Here is a 20,934-nt window from a genome sequence, read left to right as displayed (position 1 = left end):
ATGAAAGAGATAGAATCTCTAACATCAAATATTAAGACGGGAATTAATTAATCACATTTCAACCCCAACCTAAAACTACCACTAATTAACAACATCCAATAATTAACAAGATAACTCACAGATGAAGTTGTGGACTCACATCCACCTACATTGCACAACACTTGCTTATCTTAACATGGTTTTCTCTGCTTACCAGCTACTAGCAACGTAGATAGTTTATTTGGCGCGAAAAAAAGCTAGTAATAGATTAGGACATAATTAATTAATTATTAGTTATAAAAAATATAAAATAGACTAATATGATTTTTTTAAACAACTTTTTATAGAAAACTTTTATAAAAAATATACCGTTTAACCGTTTGAAAAACGTGCGCACGAAAAACAAGAGGGTCTAGGTTATTAGAGTGGAGGAAAGAACACGGCCCTAATACTGCTACTAACTCATGGTTGATGCAAGGTATGGCAAATGCCATGCCTTACCACCGTGGTTAGAAGTGAGAATGGACCAAAATCCATGGGTTATTTCACAACCTTATTTAATTTTTAAAATTTTTTAGTTCAAAACTCTATACAATTTTATATTTAACTCGTTTTAAACATAACCCTTAAATTTTATAGGCAAAATAGTTAAACCCATTATCACCTCTAACCGTGGTCCCTCCGCCTAGAGTTCATTTGCATGTTCCTCCGTTCATCAACGGCTTAGCATATATGCGACGAGTTGCTAGATCTTCTCCACGACTCTCTTCTCGTGTTCCTTGCACATGGATATTGCAATTGTTCGTGTTGGATGCTGCATGCATGCGTTAGGGGCTAATCCGTGATCTTGGCACGCACGGAGTTGCCAAAGGCCCAAAGCCGTCCTTGGATTATACACTAGCTGTGTCGACGTCCAGGCATAACCACGGCCTACGCGCGCGCGCGGCTGTCCATGTCCATGTCCTACCGTCTTTGATCTGTATAGCCTGTAGGGAGTAGCTAGGGACCTTTCCCAGCTCATGCAATGCGTCCTTGCTTGCAGCGAGTCCCAGCGGTAATAATTCCATGTCAAAAGAAGCACCACTGGAGAGTGATCAGAGAAACTGCACGCTCGATCTCATGCTTTGAAGCACTGCATGCGTTCGGTGATGGGCCCTTCCTAACGAGTAACGATCCATGGTCTACCGGGCGGCAAGTGAAGCTAGCAACTCGCTCCAGCATAATCTTGATGGTCTCCTTTTCGTAGATATAAGATTAAAAGATGATTACATGTTTGATCTCTCCATCACGGCTGCGTGCAGATAGCCATAACTATTTACTGTCTCAGAGCATCTCCAAGAGAATTGCTAAATATTGCTCTCCAAATCAAAATTTAATTAATCATTCATTTTATTTTTGACAACTCGAATTCTGAGAGTATCTCCAAAAGACTCTTCATCCCCACTCTCCAAATCCTGGCATGGGGAGAATGGCAAGGGGTCCCATCCACGTGGAACCCACAGATAGCAATTTTGCTAGTGGAGAAATGGATTGTCAAATTTGGCCATTGAGAACTCAAGTTTAGCCATTCAAATGACATAACAAGTCAAATAGCCACTCTCTTAGAGGATATTTTTTTGTGCAAAATTGCTAAATTTAAGTATGACTAGTAAGATTGTCATTTTCTTGGAGACGCTTAAGTCTCGATGTGTAGCATCATCGGTTGATTCTACACAGCTGATTCTGATCCACATCTTAACGAATGACATTTGTGAGTTTAAGGATGGACCGCTGGGGAGTGATGGGGTTACAAGCAACAGTTCAGTGGTTAATTAATTGGTTAGAGCAAGTATAATAGCAGACTATAAGTCGACTAAATGCTAGAATAAATGAAACGTAAGAGAAGAGAGATAAGAAACGGGCTATAAGCTTCTAGCCAACTCTAGCACAAGAACCAAAAAACTTTGTGAGAATGATATGTGGACCTTGTATTAACTATAAACAACTAACTACTATATGAGTCGGCTAAAAAATACTATAAAAATTCTTATAGCCAACTTACTAACTATATTAGGAGACACGGACTATAAGCTTAACCAAAAAATTGTGTAAGAAAGACAGGTGAGTCTTGTATTCACTGTAAACAGTTAACTACTGTATAAATATGCTAAATATTAGTCTTCCTACTGCTATAGTTTGAGTAGCCTCTGCATGGGAAGGAGGCAAACAATGTAGCGGAAAAGGGGGGACACCGATGATGGCGGCGGTCTCCCGGAACGGGCACGGCCACGCGTGCCGGACGGAGCCGTAAACAGAAGCCGCCCGTGGTGCCGGGAAGGAACAGCCAGCCTGGCCCGGCGTCGGCCACAGATGGAGCAGCTGGGAGTACTTCGGCCGCATTCGTTATACCATATTATTCCTATATTTTTTATACCTTTGCTCGACTGAATCACTATAAAACAATTAATTGGGTGGCTGAGTTACCTTATGCTGCAAAAAGAGAATAGAAACACTGTACGCCTGGAAATATACCGCTGATCACACAATCATCCGATCAATCCAAAACTTGAGGATATTACCTTCAAGGAATTGGACTCTCCAACAAAAATGTTCAAGACGAGCCTGACCGAGTTTTTTTTTTTTCATACAGAAATAATGGGGGCTCTTGAAACTAGCTAGACACAGCTCCATGGTCATATCTTATTCCTAGACTAATACGTTCACTCCATTTTACGCAACATCCTGCATTTCCTTCTTTACGAAGTTCTTTACCTTTTGGTGTTGAAAGGTTCAGTTCCAGCCTTCCACCTGTCGAACTCAGTAACGCTCAACAAAAATGAGCTTGCATTCCGATGTCCCCCACCGCCATATTCCTAAAAAAAAAGACCAACAATTCAACAACATTAAACCTTTTCAGATGCTACAACATGACCATATAGATCCGATCCGGGGATAAAGTACCTTAGAGATAGAAGTAGTGTCTTCCTCGTTCAAACTTCTAAGACTTATTTTCAGCATACTGTCATTATTCAACTCAGGTACTTTGTACACCACAGCGCCAATACTTCTGGAAAAAGTACCATTGGTTTGTGTTAGAACGACATAATGCTGTGAAGAAACATAATGCTGTGAAGAACGGATATATATAACTTACCTCAGATTTGAATTACAACTCTTTTCAGCTAACTGATTCCCAAGTTCGCTCCTTAAATTTGAAATTGCATCAGCATTGACAGCCTAAGGGTCAATAAAGATATAATTCAGCAGAGCCAGTAATGTTGGTAAATGCAAACAAAGATAGTAAAAATATACTGAACACTGAGACATATTAGGCCATAGGAAATAGGAATGGCCGCATGCCTACATTAGCAAAGTATAAAGCTATAACGAGTGAACCTCAAATTGGATGACCATGAGCCATAAAGCTACCATAGTAGCACTCCTGAAATTCAGGTGGGAATGATTGCATGAATAAAAAGACATGCAGAACTAATGGCATTAAAGGAAAAATATAATTCCTGAATATGTAAGGACAGTGGAGTTTGCACACTCGATGGTTCCAGAATGCAGAACCTGGAACCGGAAGGCTACATATATCCAAAAACATATCGTTTTTTTTTCTTGAACATGTCAACCTTCGATCCACTGGTCAGGAAATATAGCTACTGATCAAGTTTACTGAAAATATGCTAATTTGGATCAAACACATAGCCCATAGACCATCATAAATTGCAACAACAGTTGTTAGTATCTACTTACAAAGGCAACTAGCCCCATCAAACAAGTATAACAGAAAGTTTACTGATAGATTGTTGACATAACATGAACAGAATGCTAATGAACATGGTACAAAAAATCAAGAGAAAAGGAATACTTGTAGGTATTTACCAGACAATTGCCAAACCTGCCACGTCCTAGTGCAATTTCATAGGATTTCTCCAGACAATCATCGATTTTTTTTTGCTTGTGTGACAGTGTTGCTTGTCCACGAGAAATGACTTCCTCAGGATCCAGTTCCAGCAACTGCAACAGCACCCCACAGAAAGTTATTGTAACAAAAAAATAGAAGCTTTGGACATATTGGTACGATGGCTAGCTGGATGGTTTTGATGTTTTGTAAGTTGTAACAGCAATCATGTAGTAGGAAAACTAACAATCACTTTGTCCAAGTTTAGAAGGCGCTAATGTATTTTAAGATCCAGACTTTGTAAGTTTTAGCCAACAATTATGCTAGCTATATATACAGGTTTAGTGATACAAAAGTGGTGGTGCTGGATTTGTATTTCGCATTTTTAACAAAAATATGTAGCAAAAGTGCAAAACACTTATAAGAAGTTAATACTTGCCTGATCAAACAACTTTCTGTTCATATTGACATCAAACTCGATATCCAAATCTTTGAGGCCACTGCTGAAGGCCTTGCTATTTGGAATGGTCCACCTCCACAAATCCCCATCCTCTATAAACTTGAAAAGCTTGTGTACCATTTCAAGCTTGTTATCAGGTAGATACTTCACCACATTTACAGTATTATCACTTCCATTATTCCATACATTACTACCTATCTTCAGGAGTTTGTCGCTAAAGAAGTCAAATGCAATAGTTGCTCCACTACGTTGCATGTCAATTACCTTCTTGACATTTTCTCCAAGTGTGGCATTCCCACATAAACTTTCAAAGGCAGTCTTATGATGATCCAAGATTGTGACACTGAACAAAATAAAAACATTAGAGTTGTCCCTAGCACTAGGGACGAAATATTCTACAAAACAACTCATAATGTATAGAAAGGTTGATGCATAATATCTGCAATCTACAGTTCAGCAATATCCAGAATAGTCAATGGCCAGAATGTGTTTCTCCAAAATATCATACATAATTTTAGAGCTGTTGTAATACTGAATCTATTAATGAAGTGTACGGAAATCAGATCTATACATTATAGGAACGACAGAATGAACATAGACAGAATTTTATTTCTAAGATTCATGAACAGCATAGTGCACATCAAACTAACACACAGAATAAAACTTAATGCAAACAACAGTAGATAAATGCTTACAAACCTCTCAACCTTTGGGGCAATATCATTGACAAAACCGGGAGGCCCTACGAAGTCTAGAAGGTAAACATCTTTGATTTCACCAAATGGAAGAGCATCACTCCTACAGAGAGGATAACAGTAAGAACAATGCTATACTAAAGAGAAACACTAGAGCATCACCGTTATCTGCTTTGCAGAGGCTCTCATCATGAGAAAATCACTGAACTACAGCTTCCTACAATTTTGACTCCTCATTCAACAATTTCATGCTTCATGAAGTATTGAAATCACACAAAACATGAAATCCAAGCTCAACTTTACCAAACGTCACTGACAAAATACAACTCCAAAAGCATAATCTTCTCCCGTAAGGCCGTAAAGAAATAAAATTTTCATAATGTCGAATAAATGCAATTTTCTCCTGAACAAATGCAATGGAAAAACTTAACACGGCTTCAATGAACTGAAACTACACCTAGACATTAACGAAGTGAAAAATCTTAAAATACACACTTGCAGCTTCCTACAGATTCGGTCTAGTTGAACCCAAAAAGCTACGGAGGTGAGAAAAATTTGGAAGTACTAAGAAGCAAGGCGAGTTAGAGAGTATAAGGCTACCTGATTGGGTCGTAGACGGTGTTGGGGAAGAAGCGGACGGGGAGGGCCGCGGCGGAGAAGTAGAGGTGTGCGGCGAGCGCGGCGAACGCGCCGTCTGGGCAAGGGTAGTGATACAGCACGGCCGAGACCCTCCTCACGGGGCGCGCGCATGCCATAGCTTATCACCGCAGCAACCCGCCGGCGGAGGATGCCGCGGACGGCGGCGAAACGAGAAGCCGCGGGTTTTTTTTTTTTTTTTTCTCGCCGGAGGGGGCCTCTCCGGTTCGCCCGCTCGGCCGGTGAGTCGACCGGGGCCGGAGGTTTCTATGCCGGGTGCCCGAGTAGGCCACGGGCCGCGTGGCGGATCAGGAGACCGAGCTACCCAGCCCACAGCCGGCCCATTACACTCCAGCAGCGACACGGCCAAGGCCACGTCACCGATCCGCTCCACTCCCAACAACGAGCTCTACACCGTCCGATTGGATCCAACGCCGCAGATTCTCTCACCCACGGATCTGCCACGTCACGGATCCACCGAAACAGCACTGAATCCATCCGGTCCGTCCACCACCAATCCAACGTCCCAAACCCACCCGCGCAGCAAAAGTTCAAAACCATCGCCGAAATTCTCCCGCCCAAACCCAACCCAAAAAACTTCCCCGCCTCTATAAAACCGAGCCCAAATCCGCCGCTCACCACCGAACTCCACGGCGATCCAAGATCTCCTCCCCGAGCAGGCCACTCATCTTCTCCGGCGATGTCTGGGCGCGGCAAGGGAGGCAAGGGGCTCGGCAAGGGCGGGGCGAAGCGCCACCGCAAGGTTCTCCGCGACAACATCCAGGGGATCACGAAGCCGGCGATCCGGAGGCTGGCGAGGAGGGGCGGCGTCAAGCGCATCTCCGGGCTCATCTACGAGGAGACCCGCGGCGTGCTCAAGATCTTCCTGGAGAACGTCATCCGCGACGCCGTCACCTACACGGAGCACGCCCGCCGCAAGACCGTCACCGCCATGGACGTCGTCTACGCGCTCAAGCGCCAGGGCCGCACCCTCTACGGCTTCGGCGGCTAAGCCTGTGCAGCGCCGCTCGCCGGGAGTCTCCGCCTCGAAAGCTGCACTCTTGCTGCCTTTGTTTAGATCTTTTTGCTGTAGCTTTGGCTCTGCGAGTGTAGAAACGTCCGGATATGCCATGTGTGTGCTAGTATTAGGATTAGCAGTGTCCCAACTCCTGGCTGTGATTTGTTGATTCCCATAGATGCAATGACAAGAAGATTTCAATCCAAGCAAATGTATTCTACTGCATTTCCGATTTCGGTGTGGTTTGGAATGTGAACGTTTGCTCTGGTATGTTGGGTGGGATTTGCCTCCAACAAATTGGGGCCTTGTCCGGAGCCATCATGTTGGAGACTTGAAATGTACTAACTGTGCTGCTCGGCCCAGCCTTATCAATCCTTTGTTTTGCTGCGCTTCGCTTGAATTTCATCCAAAAAAGCACAGAATTGTCAAATCGGCAATTCGTTCTATAGTTTCATTTGGTTTTGTTTCCGGAAAATGGCTTCCAAAATGTTGTTTCTTCTCGTGCTTCAGTTCTTTGGAGTACTACAGTTAGCTGAAGGCAAACAAGTTGCCACAGTCGTCAGTTTTGATGCTTATAAACTCTTGAGTTTATTAACCCGTCATGTTGTCAGTTGTGACTCATCAGTGCTGCTTACTCCCTAAAAAAATGAATCTAGTGTGATACATCTTAATACTATGAATATTTAGATTTATTGTACTAGAATATGTTACATTTAGTATTTAGATGCAACGACATCACGATTTCAATATTCAACCCTGTCGAAAATATAGTTTGTCTCCTGCATCTGTGATTGTTGCTAGAGTGATTTGGGCTCCCAGCCTAATATGTAGTATATGTCCTTGTCAAAATTTTGAATTTTAAATCTAATTTTGGAACCGTTCTTTATGTTTTTTTCATCCGTAGGTTCTTTTAGTATTAGCGTTTTAAGTATATAAGAACTCAACGGTAAACGTTTTAATCACATGTTATTTTTCTGCTAAATGCCGTTTATAGTATTTTCTGCATATGGTCATTTGTTGAGGCCCTTGACTTTTAAAATACTATCTAAATAGTCATTCCATTTCATAATATAAAATTTAAAGGTTTAGTCTCATATGGATATTAATGAATTAAAAATATATAAAAATTATATGCATTTGTCAATAAATAAATATAGATAAGATTAGAAAATCTTACAATATAAAAGTGACAGAGTACTCGTGTTTTGCTATGGATAAAAACCTGACAGTTAGCATAATTTAGAACAGTTTAATTATGAGATTATTGAAACAGTCTCATCCCTACAATGGCTTTACGTGGTAAAGTTGTGGAGTATATTTAAACAAGTAGAGATGAACATTGTTTTTTATGGAAATATTAGCGTTGTTTTTGCTGAATTCCTTATACCAGATTATTCCCATATTTTTCACTGTTTTTTACGGGTCCCCTTTCTGAACAGTTAAACAGGGTGTTTTTTTGCAAAAAAAAGTTTATATAAAAAAGTTTATTATCTCATCTTTATAAAGTAGATTTCTAATTTTTCATTAGTTAATTTTATTATTTATACTATTAAACAACTATTAAAAAAAGATAATCTTTCATCGTTCTTCCGCAAAAGAACATAGCCTTTGTTCTGAGATGTTGAGCTGAATTTGTTGCAACCAACCGTGGCCCCTGGGCGTCTTAAAGCCCAGAAGTAGGCTGTTTTTCTAACTCTCTCCCATTTGCATCCATGAAATGTTCACCACGGCCAGCCCAACAACAGCCTGGCTTGCTGCACCGTGCAGAAACCATCGAAAATACAGAAGAAATTCTCCAAAATGTTCCTTTTCCCCCCTGAAAACTGAAAAATGTTCTTTTTTTTTTTACAATACTACAGGTGAGTGGTGATCGGTGCTACTAACACTAGTTCATTAACCGAAGGGTCAAATAAACTGTCACCATCTCCAATCAGGTCGCTGCTTTTGCGTAGGAACTCTCGAGTTTATTACCTAATTAACCCGTCACGTTGTCGTCAGTTTTGTCCCCAGAATGATAGCCTTCCTGGCTTTGGGCCCGAAAGACTACAACCTTGTCGCTAAAAAGGACTTGCTTTTGTACTACTATCGTGTGTGAGTAGGACAACAAACGAATGGATTTATTATACCTTCGTGATCTATCACAGGCAAGTTCATTAGTGTTTAGGTTTCTGTTGACTTAGCGGCGGATAAGAGCAATCGATTAGCCGCACTAACTCTCCGGTGCATTTTAATTATAAGTATTATACTATCGGTAGAAAATGGGTATTTTTTTACTTTGTTAATTACTTAATTAGTATTATTTTGTAATTTTATTTTTTTCATAAAGATCATAATAAAAAGAACGATATTGTATCTTTAAATTTCTATTACACCTAATATTACCTAATATTGTTGGTAGTATAATTTAATCACAGCCGTCGGATAAAATTAGATCAACGATATAGATTAAATTCTATTACCAGTAAAATATACCGGAGTCCGCTCGGACTTTAATTAATCTCAGTGCCATAGACTCGCTGTAGAGACGATTCTCATATCGTATTCCTCTCACATCCAACGTAACCATCATCACATAGCTTATAAATTAACGTTATAGGAAGGATAAGCACTCCATTTTGTTGAAAGGATATGCAACGAAGACCAAAAAGTGAAGGCCACGGGTTGAGTTAGTGGTCACGGGGGGCATAACCCGGTCAGCTGAGTCAGCTTTGCACAATCGGCATCTCGTCAGGGAGCAGCGACAAGTACACAGGGCATCAATGTCATTAAGTTTTTTAATTAGAGATGGTGTAATCGGAAAAATGCCAAAAACGTATATTAAAACTTTTATATACGTGTGAACGATCTAAAAGCTAATATAAAAAATAAGCTATGATAGAAAGCATTGAAATTAACTCTTAAGTTAAAGTTAAACTTTGACTTATAAGTATAAATAGAACCGAAAAGATGAGGTTACGGGACATTTAAAATTAGTCTTAGAGAAAGTCTAATCTCAGTTGAAGCTTACTTGTGTGTTTCTTTATTTCACTGTCAGGAGGTGTAACATATGCAATGCGAAGGAGTAGCAAGTTGTTTGTTCCACACATATATTAGTCGTAGATTACCGGATCTTGCATATTCCATCGGACAATGACAAGGCATGCAATATTTCTTTTTGTTTCTTTACAGCGTCTGCAAATGTGCATTTGTTCTTTAGCAAAGGGGACATATTTTAGACAGAAAGAAGTGGAGCCACAATGGTTTGTCTTTGTCATATGCCGTTTGAGGGGATAAGTTAACTTATGTCTGACACCGAAAACGTAATAATAGATTAGTATATGATTAATTAATTATTAATTATTAAAAAATATAAAATAGATTAATATGATTTTTTAAAATAACTTTCCTATAATTTTTTTAAAAAAATACACCTTTTAGTAATTCGGAAAGTGTGTGCGAAGAAAACGAGTAACATAAGTACGGGTGGCAAGGAACCGGCCCTGCTAAGCTTACGTACCATCAACAGTACTACAATTGGATAATTATCACCATCTTGCTACTTTGACGCGGTTCTAGCAATCTAGTTTAAAGTAACTTAATGATTATTGAACATATGGCACTCTTCATGGGATGTTTAGTTTGTTTGATTAACTTTTTCACACCTATGCTGGACGAATTCGTCTTTCTTGGAAATCTTTTCTTTATGAAATAATGTTGAATACATTTTTTTGAGAAAGGAATGTTGAATACATTGGCTGACTTTCTCTAACAGTTGTTCAATCTAGAGCTTGCTGAAGAGTATATGTAATTATCCACACTCCTATTATGATTTAAATTAAGATTGACTTACTGTACTTTTCACACTCTCCCATTATGATTAAACTTTTAATCCACAACTTTTTTTGACAGGAATCCACTCAACTTGACAATATCAATAAGGATTAAGGGTGTTGCTAACTGCCCCGAATAAGGTTGCCACGTCTGAGGTTGTTTGGATTATATCCATACTTTGGCACAAAAATATTATTTACCAAAATATGGGTAACAATTACGGCAAATTTTAGCAAAAATATACTAACGACAGATGGACCGATTGGTTAAGGAAGTATGGCATTAACCGAATGGTAATCTTTGGTTGATCAAATAGTTCAAGCATCTATCATCACCACATATTGCTCCTTGGCTTACGCATCTGGCTTAGCCCAATGAATGACCCCCATTCTAGCGCTGTCAATAGCTATTTTGACCACTGCCGACATGAGGACCTATTAGATTCAATTCTGGATGGTGTCGGATCCTGCCCCTGGGTGGCATGACATTTTTTTTTCACAAAATTCAATTAAGTTTTGGTCAAATTTTATTGTTTCAATTTGGCATTCTCGGAACCATTTGAAATTTCACTTAGAATCTACTTTGACCCCACATCAAACCTCAAAATTTCACAGTTTCCATTTGGTTTTTGTCGATAACGTAAACCCTATAACATGCTATTTTTGCTCTAGTAGAATATAAGAATAGAACAGGGTATAGGTGTTAAGAAAGTTAGTGTAATTAAATGGAGAAACTTTTTGATTGGTTGAAAAAGAAGTAAATTGCATTTTGGATTGTATTTTATTACCTAAATTTTGTTTTTACTACCCTTACCTATTTTTTTAATTTGAATTTGGTAAATTTGACATTGTTACGGCTCGAACCACCCGAACGATTTTTTAAGTAATAATTACCAACATCAAACACATGTGCTCTGGCATATCGGTGATCTCCTATCTATATGCATTCAATACATTTATTAAATAGGAGGGTGGTATGATGAGAAACGTTATTTAGAGTGGTACAAACCATAATAATAATAAATTTATCTGGCCTAAAGTGAAATGATATGTTTAAAATGGTCTAAAGTCAAGCTTGATTAATAAAAAGCGATCCAAAGTGAAATTGGGTAGGGTCAAAGTGCATTTTTAAAGAACATAATGTATGTGATTGGTTAAATCAAAGTGATTATTTACCTCAATGTCAAGGACGGACAATATAAATACTGTTGTACAAATGGTTATCCTTGGTTGCGTTGTTGCTCTGTGGTTGTTGATCATAAGAAAGAAAGATGTTTATCCTATCAAGACTCTTACAGAGAGCTTAACTAGTACAGGTTAATAAAGCTCTAAAAACACTATTTACTCAGAAACAAACCATAATTTCAATCATCTTTTCATTTTCCATGTGGTGAAGTCATCTGATACGTCCGGGAACCTGGTAGATAGGGGTAAGCGGTACAAATTTGATTACTAGCTGTCTCACTTAGAGCCGGTTCTTTTCAGCTGTTTGGCTTAGCCATTCCTCCTTTCCTGTTAACTCGATTTTCAAAATAACAAACGGTTTTTCTGCGCGAAAACTTTTCATATAAAATTTATTTTAGAAATCATATATTTTATTTTAAAAATCGTATTAATTAATACTTAATTAATTACATGTTAACCATGTTTCTCGTTTCCGCGATGTTACTCGGTTAACCGAAACCATTATTTAGAACGTGGCCTTGTAGTACTAGTTTGCTCCAAAAAGAAATTGTACTCCTGCACAAGATAAGTAACCGCTCCACTGTCGAGCAAGAAAGAAGAACAAGATGGGGACGCCACGCGCGCGAGCTGAATCGAAATCGGAAGCGCGCGGCTCAAACGAAACACACGTACGTAAAACGTACACCCCCTGCTGCACACTCTCACAAACCCGGCACTGAAATCCGCAGCAGGCCGGGTGGACGGCGCGGCGCGGCGCGGCGCCGTGCAGTCTGGGAATTAAAAGCGTGTGGCCCTCCTCCGTTCACCCCCACTCATAACAATTATAATAGTATTATCTAAGTTAATACTAAGTTGGAAAAAAAATAGAAGGAGAAAAAAATTGGACTATAACCTAATCGTCGACTTGGAAAAAAAATCAGAAAACTACGAGTAGTTCATGTATTAATGATGAACAGCTAACTAGCTAAGAAAAAACTATCAATAATCTTTTAGAATTAGTTTGCTAGTTATATTATTAACCTTACTCTCACCATTAATGTTCCCTCGCTCCTAAGAGCGAGATCAAAGAGTTAACTACTAACTTTTTAATTTAAAAAGTCGTATTACTCAGAGTTAATATAGAATTAATCAAATAATACTTACACACAAACATATATTATAATATTAATGTATGATTCATCTCTCATATACAATACACACGCAGTGTTTTAGAATTTTAACTATAACTATAATATTTTCTCTCTGTTTTTCCATCTCCTCTTTACGTAAATAAATATAACAAGATAATTTTATATCACCTATTGACTATTGTACCCGCGCTCACCTCCGCTTAGACCGGCCGGCACAACTAACAAGCCGAAGCCTCAGCCGCACGGCGGCAGCAGCACCGCTCGCGTCGCGTGGCGTCCGACGCGCCCGCGAGAGCGGGAACACGCCGGGATGTGGAGACCTTCTTATCCACTCCTCTCCCGACTCTTCTCCCCCTCCCAACGGTCTCCGGGAAAACAATTTCCACTGGCCAAACCCAACCCCACACCCGCCCCCGCGGATAGAAAAAAGGGGGAGATAACACCGAATCTATTTTACTCCTTGCCCGCCGCGACGCGCATGGATAAACGTATATAAATAAACGAGCCGTGCTTTTTTTTCATTTTATATACGTACTCCAGTTTTTATCTCCTCCGCTCGCGCTCGCGCGCACGTCCTCCGCTACTCGTGCTCGTTCTTATCCTCGCCAGCTCACGCGCGGTCGCTGTCCTCCTCCTCCTCCTCCACCCTTTATATTGTAGCGGCTGCCTTCTTTCCGCCAGTCCACTGCGACGAGGTTAGGTTTGTTGCGTTTGCCTTTTGATCTGATCGATCGTCGGCGGCGTTCGTGGAGGGTTGGATACACATGGACGCGTACATGTGGTGCCGGCGCGGCGGCGGGGCGGCGCCGGCGTGCGAGGAGCAGGAGGAGGACATAGGGTCGCCGTCCACGTCGGCGAGCTCGGCGCGGTCGTCGGGGTCGTCGTCGGAGCTCGCCGACGACGCGAGCTCCTCGTCTTCCGGCTCGGCGGACCGCCACTTCGAGATGTCCGATCTCATGACGCAGCTCCCGTTCAAGTGCGTGCGGGGCCCTCCCTTGCTCGATCGTTCTCTCGATGGAAACCGTCGCGTTTTTTTCTTTTCTTGATCACCGAACTGACGCAGATCGGTGGGTATTTTTTGGTTTGCAGGAGGGGGTTGTCGAGGTTCTTCGACGGCAAGTCGCAGTCGTTCGCGTCGCTGGCGGCGGTCGCCTCCCTGGAGGTGGAGGACCTGGCCAAGCCGCCGAGGAAGCGCCTCAAGCCGTCGCAGAGCTGCGGCGGTGGCCTGGACGCGCACCGCGGACGCGTCCTGTCGCCGCGCCGGCATTGCCCCAAGGCCGCCGGCGCCAGGAAGGCAGCCGCCACCGCCAGGGCCGCGCTCTCGGTGCTCGCCGCTGCGCCGAGGCGGCCGCCGCTGGCAGCGCCGGCGGCGAGGCCGGAGGGAGTGGCCGCTAAGTTTCTCGTCGTTAACTAGGAGTTTGTCCTCCTAACACTAAAATGGGCACTGTTCGTGTTGTTTGTTGGGTGAGCTTGTAAATTGTAATATAAATACACGGTTGAGTTGGATAGTTAGAATGCTAAATTAGAAAGCATGTCTCTTCAGCATGTTCCGGTTGCAGGATCAAGTTCTAGCAACCGACCAAGCAAAGAAACTGTCATTAAGGGCAAATACTGAAATTCCCGTCGATTGCCAGGCATCAAACCCCACATTTTGACAACTATTCTAAAGAGGACGGCCTACTGGAAATTGAAATGGATCAAAGCCAACAAGTGATCCAGAATGGAAATGCAAAACTAGGTGACAGTTTAACATGAATGACTGAAAGTATTTGAATTTGACTAGAACCTCAAGGCTCAAGCTGCAAGCTCTGTAAGTGGGCATTACATTGTAAGTACTAAAATTTCAATAAGCCTATCAAGTAAATCACTACAGTTCTGGTTCCCTCCACCCATGATAAAATACAGATTACAACTCCAGCCCGAGAAAGTAAGCACAAGTATCATACAGGTCCACTGCATGAATTTCTGCCCAACAGTGGTAATTTCCCAGTGGAGAAATGTACGATCACTTGAAAACATCCTCCATAAGTACAACCCTAGTCCCTTCTTGACGTCCTAACGATTATGAACAGAAAATGCCAGCGTCCCAGTCGTCCTTGATATAAAATATTGGCCCCTGAACCTGAACAAGTAGCATAACCTGTTCCAAAGATTGATAGTCAAACAAACTCTCCCATCCAAAACAAAAGAACCTTCATCCAAGTATAGTTTAGGTCTACTTGGGACAGGATGCCAAGTTCAGACAGCACGGTATTCAATGAACAGGCTTAACTTCTGAACCAACACAGCATGTGAACCAAATACAGGTTTTCTTCCTTCACCAATCCAATTCTTCTCCAAACTTGATGCTTTTGCATTTGCCCGCATGTCATCCTCAAAGGCTGAAACCATCTGATAGATGGAAGTTCTAAGCACATCAGCCATGGAATAAGCTTTAGTGTGAAGACCACCTCTTTGCGTGCTTGCAATGGCAGTTACATTGCCTTTTCTCCCGGTGGAAAAGTTAGCCCACTTAATACTTGCTGGACCCAGTGAGTGCGTAGGTTGTGGATTAGTTTTCTTCCCCAAACATGCCTCAACTGCAACTAGCGCAGACAGCAAAGTAGACATCACAGCGGCATTGCAGCCTGTGAGTTGAGCAACTCCATACCGATCTTCTTGGCGTGAGCGTGCAGTTAAAGATGCCAATGTCCGAGCACACCAGGTGCATATCTACATGCAACAAGCCACACAAAATTAAGTTTTCATCAGGAATCATAAAACAAAGAAACACTAGAATAACTAGTCTGGAAGTTAGCATAATGACAATTCAACCATTCGGAATGCTACCAAAATCACAACTTGCAACCAATACTCCCTTCAATTACCAAAGGAAGATGTTCGGGGCTTGTTTGCGGCTACTAGGGCTGAGCATTCACAGGTTTTGACAGTTTTGTCTTGAAACCCAGACCAGCCCAAAAAAGATAGGTTGGTCAGTTTGGGCCCATGGTTTGAACTGGTAACCATTTGTATGGACACTCTGGAAATAACAATGCAAGTCAATGTGATTGCAAGCAAAAAGATACGATGGCTTCATCTTTGTATCTCCTTCGAAGCAAACAGACACATAACAGCCGTAACTTCTTTCGGAGATTTAATTGAAGCAGATGTCTCTGCCTGCCAGTGTTGGTGACAAAACGGCAACCACAATTTAAATTGTCTAGGTTGGCGAGGCCAGCATTGAAAGCAGGCATGACCTGTGTGCTAATCCTTGGTGACAGAAGCCGAAAGAAAAGGTCATGACAGCAGCGGAAATGAAAGGTTTCGACAGGCAGCATAAGGTTTCGTGCTTGACGAAGGCTGCCTGCGAAGCTGTGGAGTGCAAACAAGCTACGGCCATGGCCAATAAGTTCAGTGGGTTATAGCCAGTCAAATCAAACAAGCCACAAATCACATAAGCAGTTTGGTCTAGGTTGGATGAACAGGTCAACTGGTTTAGAACCAAACATTGCCCTAGCAGCTACCAAGGAATAATCAATCATTGAGACTTGTCATAATACTGCTCCCAATTAACTCTGGATATTTCACCGAAGAAAGAACTCAGGCAAAATTAATGGGCTGTGAATGCAAAAGGTTGTTTGACAGGGGCATAAGTGGCCAAATGACCCCACCCCCAAATATACTTCCAAATGACATGTTTTTGTGAACTTATTGGCAATCTCCAAACAGACTAATTTCTTGACAGGAGGGAGGAGTTTATAATCTTTATGCATGGCCATATGATGCTAAACTAAAAATATGGGTAACAACACAACATAATTGACCAAACATACAAAACAAGTTAGAGCTGCTATTAAATGGAACATGATTTTTGACGGTTACAGATTTTTCCAAACTCATCGCAATCCAACATGCCATCTAGCAGCCTCTATTCAGCCATAGTCAGGGTAGTATGCATTGTAACCTTAACAAACAAAATATGCAAGTATCCTGTAAATACGAAAGAATATTCACACTAAGTCTTCTAAGGGTACTGTTACAGTTTTGTCAAATAAAATGTTTTCTTTCTTCCACAATGCTAGCTAGTGGTTCTGAAGCAAAACGTGCCTCCTATGTTAATGGTCGCCTGCTAAAGACACATCCACCAAACCTGTGTTTGCTCAGTTGTAAAGCTACAATAAGAAGCATAAATGGATTATTCACTTCCACTATACCTATGAAACAGAACGCATGGCATCTAAATAAGACAAACAGAAGAATGTATGATACTAATGCCAGAACATCCCACGAACTCGTATGTCCAAAACTGCTGAAGGAGAGTACATATGATATTGTTTGTTGCAATGCATTCACAATTTTTGTTCCAGAGTCCACAATCTCACATTGATGACAAAACAAAAAAAGCAGTAAACACCAAACTGATTTTACGGTAAGATCCAACTTTTCTAAATCATAAACGACAAAACATGCCATGTTCTACATCAACAAAAATGCAAACAAGATTAATAATTGAGAAGGAAAAGGAAAAGCAACCTACCATAACATAAGTAAAATGGATAGAAGAAACTGACGGGTAAATTACCTGTGAATCATTAAATGCACTGGCTAGTTTGAATTGTTGTGACAACAACTCTGGTTTTTCACTAGAAAAACCTTCAAGAGCTTCAGCAATTTTTGATGTGAACTCCTCAAGCGGCTTCAAACAGGCTGTCACAATTCTTTTGTATGTCTCACCAGATTCCTCAAAGAAGGCCCCTCGACGCCATGGTTCTAAGTTACACTCAGATACAGCACATAAATCTTGGTATGCAAGATACTGCATTAATGATCTTGGATCACTCAGTTCCAATGCTTCTAGGATATACTCAGTAGGATTAGTCTCTGCAGCAGCAGTGCTCTGCGGTGGAGCGAAACTGCACCTTCTTGTATGCACAACCTGAAAATTGTTTAAAGAGTTGAATTATGGTTATGAACCATAGAGTTTCAGGAAAGTCATTCTCCATATTCCAGGCAATCTAAGGAATACATGATATAAGTATATAACAGTTGATGCAGGTTGGACCATGAAGAACAAACCTGCACAAAATGATGACTTAATTCCCAACAGAAGGAAACAGCAATACCCATTATAAAAATACCAATCTGGGTACTAATTTGGCTTCCAATGGATCCCTTGATTCTGAATTGCTGAGGCAGAACGAAAATCAGGATAAAGGAAAGGAAAAAGGCCTGAAGTGACACCTTCAGAGCCCTTTTTCCAGATGGCAGAAGCCCCATTTTCAAACCATAGAACGGAGGTCGCTGGATAAAAGAACAAAATAAGAAAGTAAATAAGACCATCGGCAAAATAATCAAGTGTTTGGTCAGTTGGTGGAAAGTGCATATGCAAGTCTAAGAAACTGTAAATATAAAAAAAAAAACAAACACAAACAGAGATGTACATATCAGAAGCTTGCACATTCTATGTTTGATCAATCTACACTATATGCCTCCCAAAAAATGATCTAGATGGATACAAACTTCTCTACAAATGATCATCAAAGGAAACTATAGCTCATGCATGTGGATTTGATCATTGCAGACAATATCTTGGTGAATTACAAAACAACGGTAAAGTGGCTTATCAAACATAATAATAGCATTTCTCATCTTAAATTGCCCATATACGCCCAATGTATATCTATCTGAATATTACAGAGGTGCTAGCAGCTATTCCCTCCATTTGATTAATGCATGAAGCTCTCTAGTGGGAACCAGTTGAACTCAGAACAAATCACACAACATTTTTGAGTAAAATACCAATAATCCAATCCAAAGTTAACAAAAACATCCATGCTTCGATTTAATAATAAAAAAAGTCACTCACACCATCGATCATCCCTAAGCAGGTAAACCTAAAATCGTAACAGGCTAACTTTAAACCTAAAGTCCCGATCTCTATTGTTGCAGTATCATTGTTGCGATTTACAGCCATTCGGCAGTTTTTTAAGACCTGAAACAGCATTCTAGATGAGAAACCCCTACTTTTCCCCACTTCACTCACCTGCACAACGGGGAACTGCAGCAACCACCTCCGACGCACAAAGTAGTGCGCGGCGAACACCGCTCCCAATACAGCACCGCGGAACCCTAGCCCAGCGACAGCCGCCCACCCAGATTCCTCGGGGACCAGCGACGCGGCGGCCCCCACGCAGAGCGCGCCGGCGGCGGCGAGGAGGGACCCCGCGAGGGCGCGGCGCGGCACCGGTGGAGGTCGCGGGTGCGGGGACGCGGAGACGAGGAAGGCGAGCGCGAGGAGCCCCGTGGCGGCGCACGAGAGGAACGGGTGGAGCGCCAGGAGGAGGCCGGGGGGCACGCCGAGGCGGGAGTGGCGGCCGCGGCGGCGCGGGGAGGCGGCGAGGTAGAGCGCGGAGGCCGCGGCCGAGAGCGCGGCCTGGAAGACGAAGGCGGCGAGCCACCGCTGGCCGACGGCGTCGCGGGGGGCGCCGCGCGGCGGTGCCCTGTCCATGGCGGCGGCGGGGAGGCGAGGGTTTGGGGAGGTTTTGAAAAAAAATTTCCTTTCCTCTTTTTATTCTCTCGGGGTTTCGACGACGCGTTTGAGTTGGGATTTGGGAGTAGAGGTGTGGTGTTTTTTGAGGAAGAGGTGAAGAGCAGAGGATGGGGAGTGGTTTTTCCTCGTTTGAATGCGCGTGTTTCCTGTCGTACGTTTAAAGACTTGATGAGTGTGACTTGAAGACCGAAGACTTGATGATGTTCTCAACGCCATGAGCCATCGATGGGTTCGAAGCTAAGGGGTTGTTTAGAGGCTGTTTGGGATGAGGGTTAAAGCTGAGCTCCTTGTCTGTCTCGGATGTTTAGACACTTGTTATAAATAGTAAACGTAGATTATTAATAAAACTTATCCATAATCTTGGATTAATTTACGAGACGAATCTATTGAGCCTAATTAATCCATGATTAGTCTATGTGATGCTACAGTAAACATGTTCTAGTTATAGATTAATTAGGCTTAAAAATTCGTCTCGTGGATTAGCACTCATTTATGGGGCTAAACACCCCTTAGATGGGGCTAAACTTTTTAGCCCCATATCACATCGGATGTTTAGATACTAATTTGAAGTATTAAACATAGACTAATAAAAAAACTAATTTCATAAATGAGTGGTAATCCGTGAGACGAATTTTTTAAGTCTAATTAATCCATAATTAGAGCATGTTTACTGTAGCATCACATAGGCTAATTATAGATTAATTAGTCTCAATAGAATCATCTCGCGAATTTGTCTAAGATTATGGATGGGTTTTATTAATAGTTCATGTTTACTATTTATAATAAATGTTTAAACATTCGATGGGACAAGAGACTAAAAATAAGTCTCTTGTCCCAAACATCACCTAAGCTTAGTGGTTAAGCTAGCTGTTTGTCTTCATCTCATAAGGGCATTTCCAACCATAACACTAGATATGGTTTCTATAAACTTCCCATCATCAAGAAACTAGTAGTAGACACTACTCTTTCGATGCAAACACCACTATTACACACTTAAATTTAATGCTACTTATCTTACATGATATCTTGGATGTTGTGTAGAAACCATGTCTCATGCAAGACATGGATTTATCTCTTTCCTTATTTATTCACTTGCCACATCATTTTTCATCCTATGTGACAACTTATTTAATACTATGGACACCATGCTAGTCATTGGGTTGGGAATGCTCTAATAGTGTAAGACTGGGCGGAGTTACATGAAGCAGGGTTCCCGGACCCGGTTTAGAAAAAAAGTTTAACTAAAATTTATCTATTTTCATCGTATATTCACCCTTTTCGATCCAAATTCAGGCACACTAATAAACTAAAACTGGTGAGTGAATCCATCTCTATTTCTAGTTTAAAGCAATAACAATAGGTGAGTAACATCCATCTCTATTTTGTTCTAACGAGCTATGCTCTATATTGACTGCGTCACTTTACAATTGTCGGCACATGTTAATACTAAATAGTAGTAGCACCATTATAGAAATTATATTTTCTATAATATATGACATCCAACAAAAGCCCACCTCTTAGTCTAGTCTCCCTCCTTTGGAAAACCTTTAAAACTAAATAGTACTTATAAATATATATTTGATAGTTGTAGAACTGTTTCTTTAAGT

The 20,934-nt window shown here is 41.4% G+C and overlaps 4 protein-coding genes across 4 annotated transcripts; 2 read left to right on the top strand and 2 right to left on the bottom strand.

The window, feature by feature from the left end:
- Positions 1 to 2,589: 2,589 nt before the first annotated feature.
- LOC102719840 lies at positions 2,590 to 5,875 on the bottom strand. The gene is made up of 7 exons (XM_006648880.3): positions 5,621 to 5,875; positions 5,025 to 5,123; positions 4,305 to 4,668; positions 3,847 to 3,981; positions 3,113 to 3,195; positions 2,920 to 3,025; positions 2,590 to 2,831 (listed from the first exon to the last, which is right to left on the bottom strand). Exons 1-7 carry the CDS (start codon positions 5,773 to 5,775, stop codon positions 2,727 to 2,729), a joined length of 1,047 nt encoding a protein of 348 aa, XP_006648943.1. The 5' UTR covers positions 5,776 to 5,875; the 3' UTR covers positions 2,590 to 2,726.
- Positions 5,876 to 6,313: 438 nt separating this feature from the next.
- On the top strand, positions 6,314 to 6,880 carry LOC102719561 (histone H4). The gene has a single exon (XM_040520831.1). It carries the CDS (start codon positions 6,357 to 6,359, stop codon positions 6,666 to 6,668), a length of 312 nt encoding a protein of 103 aa, XP_040376765.1. The 5' UTR covers positions 6,314 to 6,356; the 3' UTR covers positions 6,669 to 6,880.
- A 6,341-nt stretch (positions 6,881 to 13,221) lies between these two features.
- Positions 13,222 to 14,484, top strand: LOC102719275. The gene is made up of 2 exons (XM_040521061.1): positions 13,222 to 13,774; positions 13,888 to 14,484. The coding sequence occupies exons 1-2, from the start codon at positions 13,563 to 13,565 to the stop codon at positions 14,210 to 14,212; spliced, it is 537 nt and encodes a 178-aa protein (XP_040376995.1). The 5' UTR covers positions 13,222 to 13,562; the 3' UTR covers positions 14,213 to 14,484.
- Positions 14,485 to 14,929: 445 nt separating this feature from the next.
- On the bottom strand, positions 14,930 to 19,412 carry LOC102715823. The gene is made up of 4 exons (XM_006647632.3): positions 18,821 to 19,412; positions 17,854 to 18,078; positions 17,360 to 17,713; positions 14,930 to 15,510 (listed from the first exon to the last, which is right to left on the bottom strand). Exons 1-4 carry the CDS (start codon positions 19,283 to 19,285, stop codon positions 15,037 to 15,039), a joined length of 1,518 nt encoding a protein of 505 aa, XP_006647695.3. The 5' UTR covers positions 19,286 to 19,412; the 3' UTR covers positions 14,930 to 15,036.
- Positions 19,413 to 20,934: the final 1,522 nt, after the last annotated feature.

Source organism: Oryza brachyantha, chromosome 2 (assembly GCF_000231095.2).
Source record: "Oryza brachyantha chromosome 2, ObraRS2, whole genome shotgun sequence".
Taxonomy (NCBI): domain Eukaryota; kingdom Viridiplantae; phylum Streptophyta; class Magnoliopsida; order Poales; family Poaceae; genus Oryza; species Oryza brachyantha.
The sequence above is the reverse complement of the archived record's forward strand: the minus strand, read 5'-3'. Positions and strand labels throughout refer to the sequence as shown.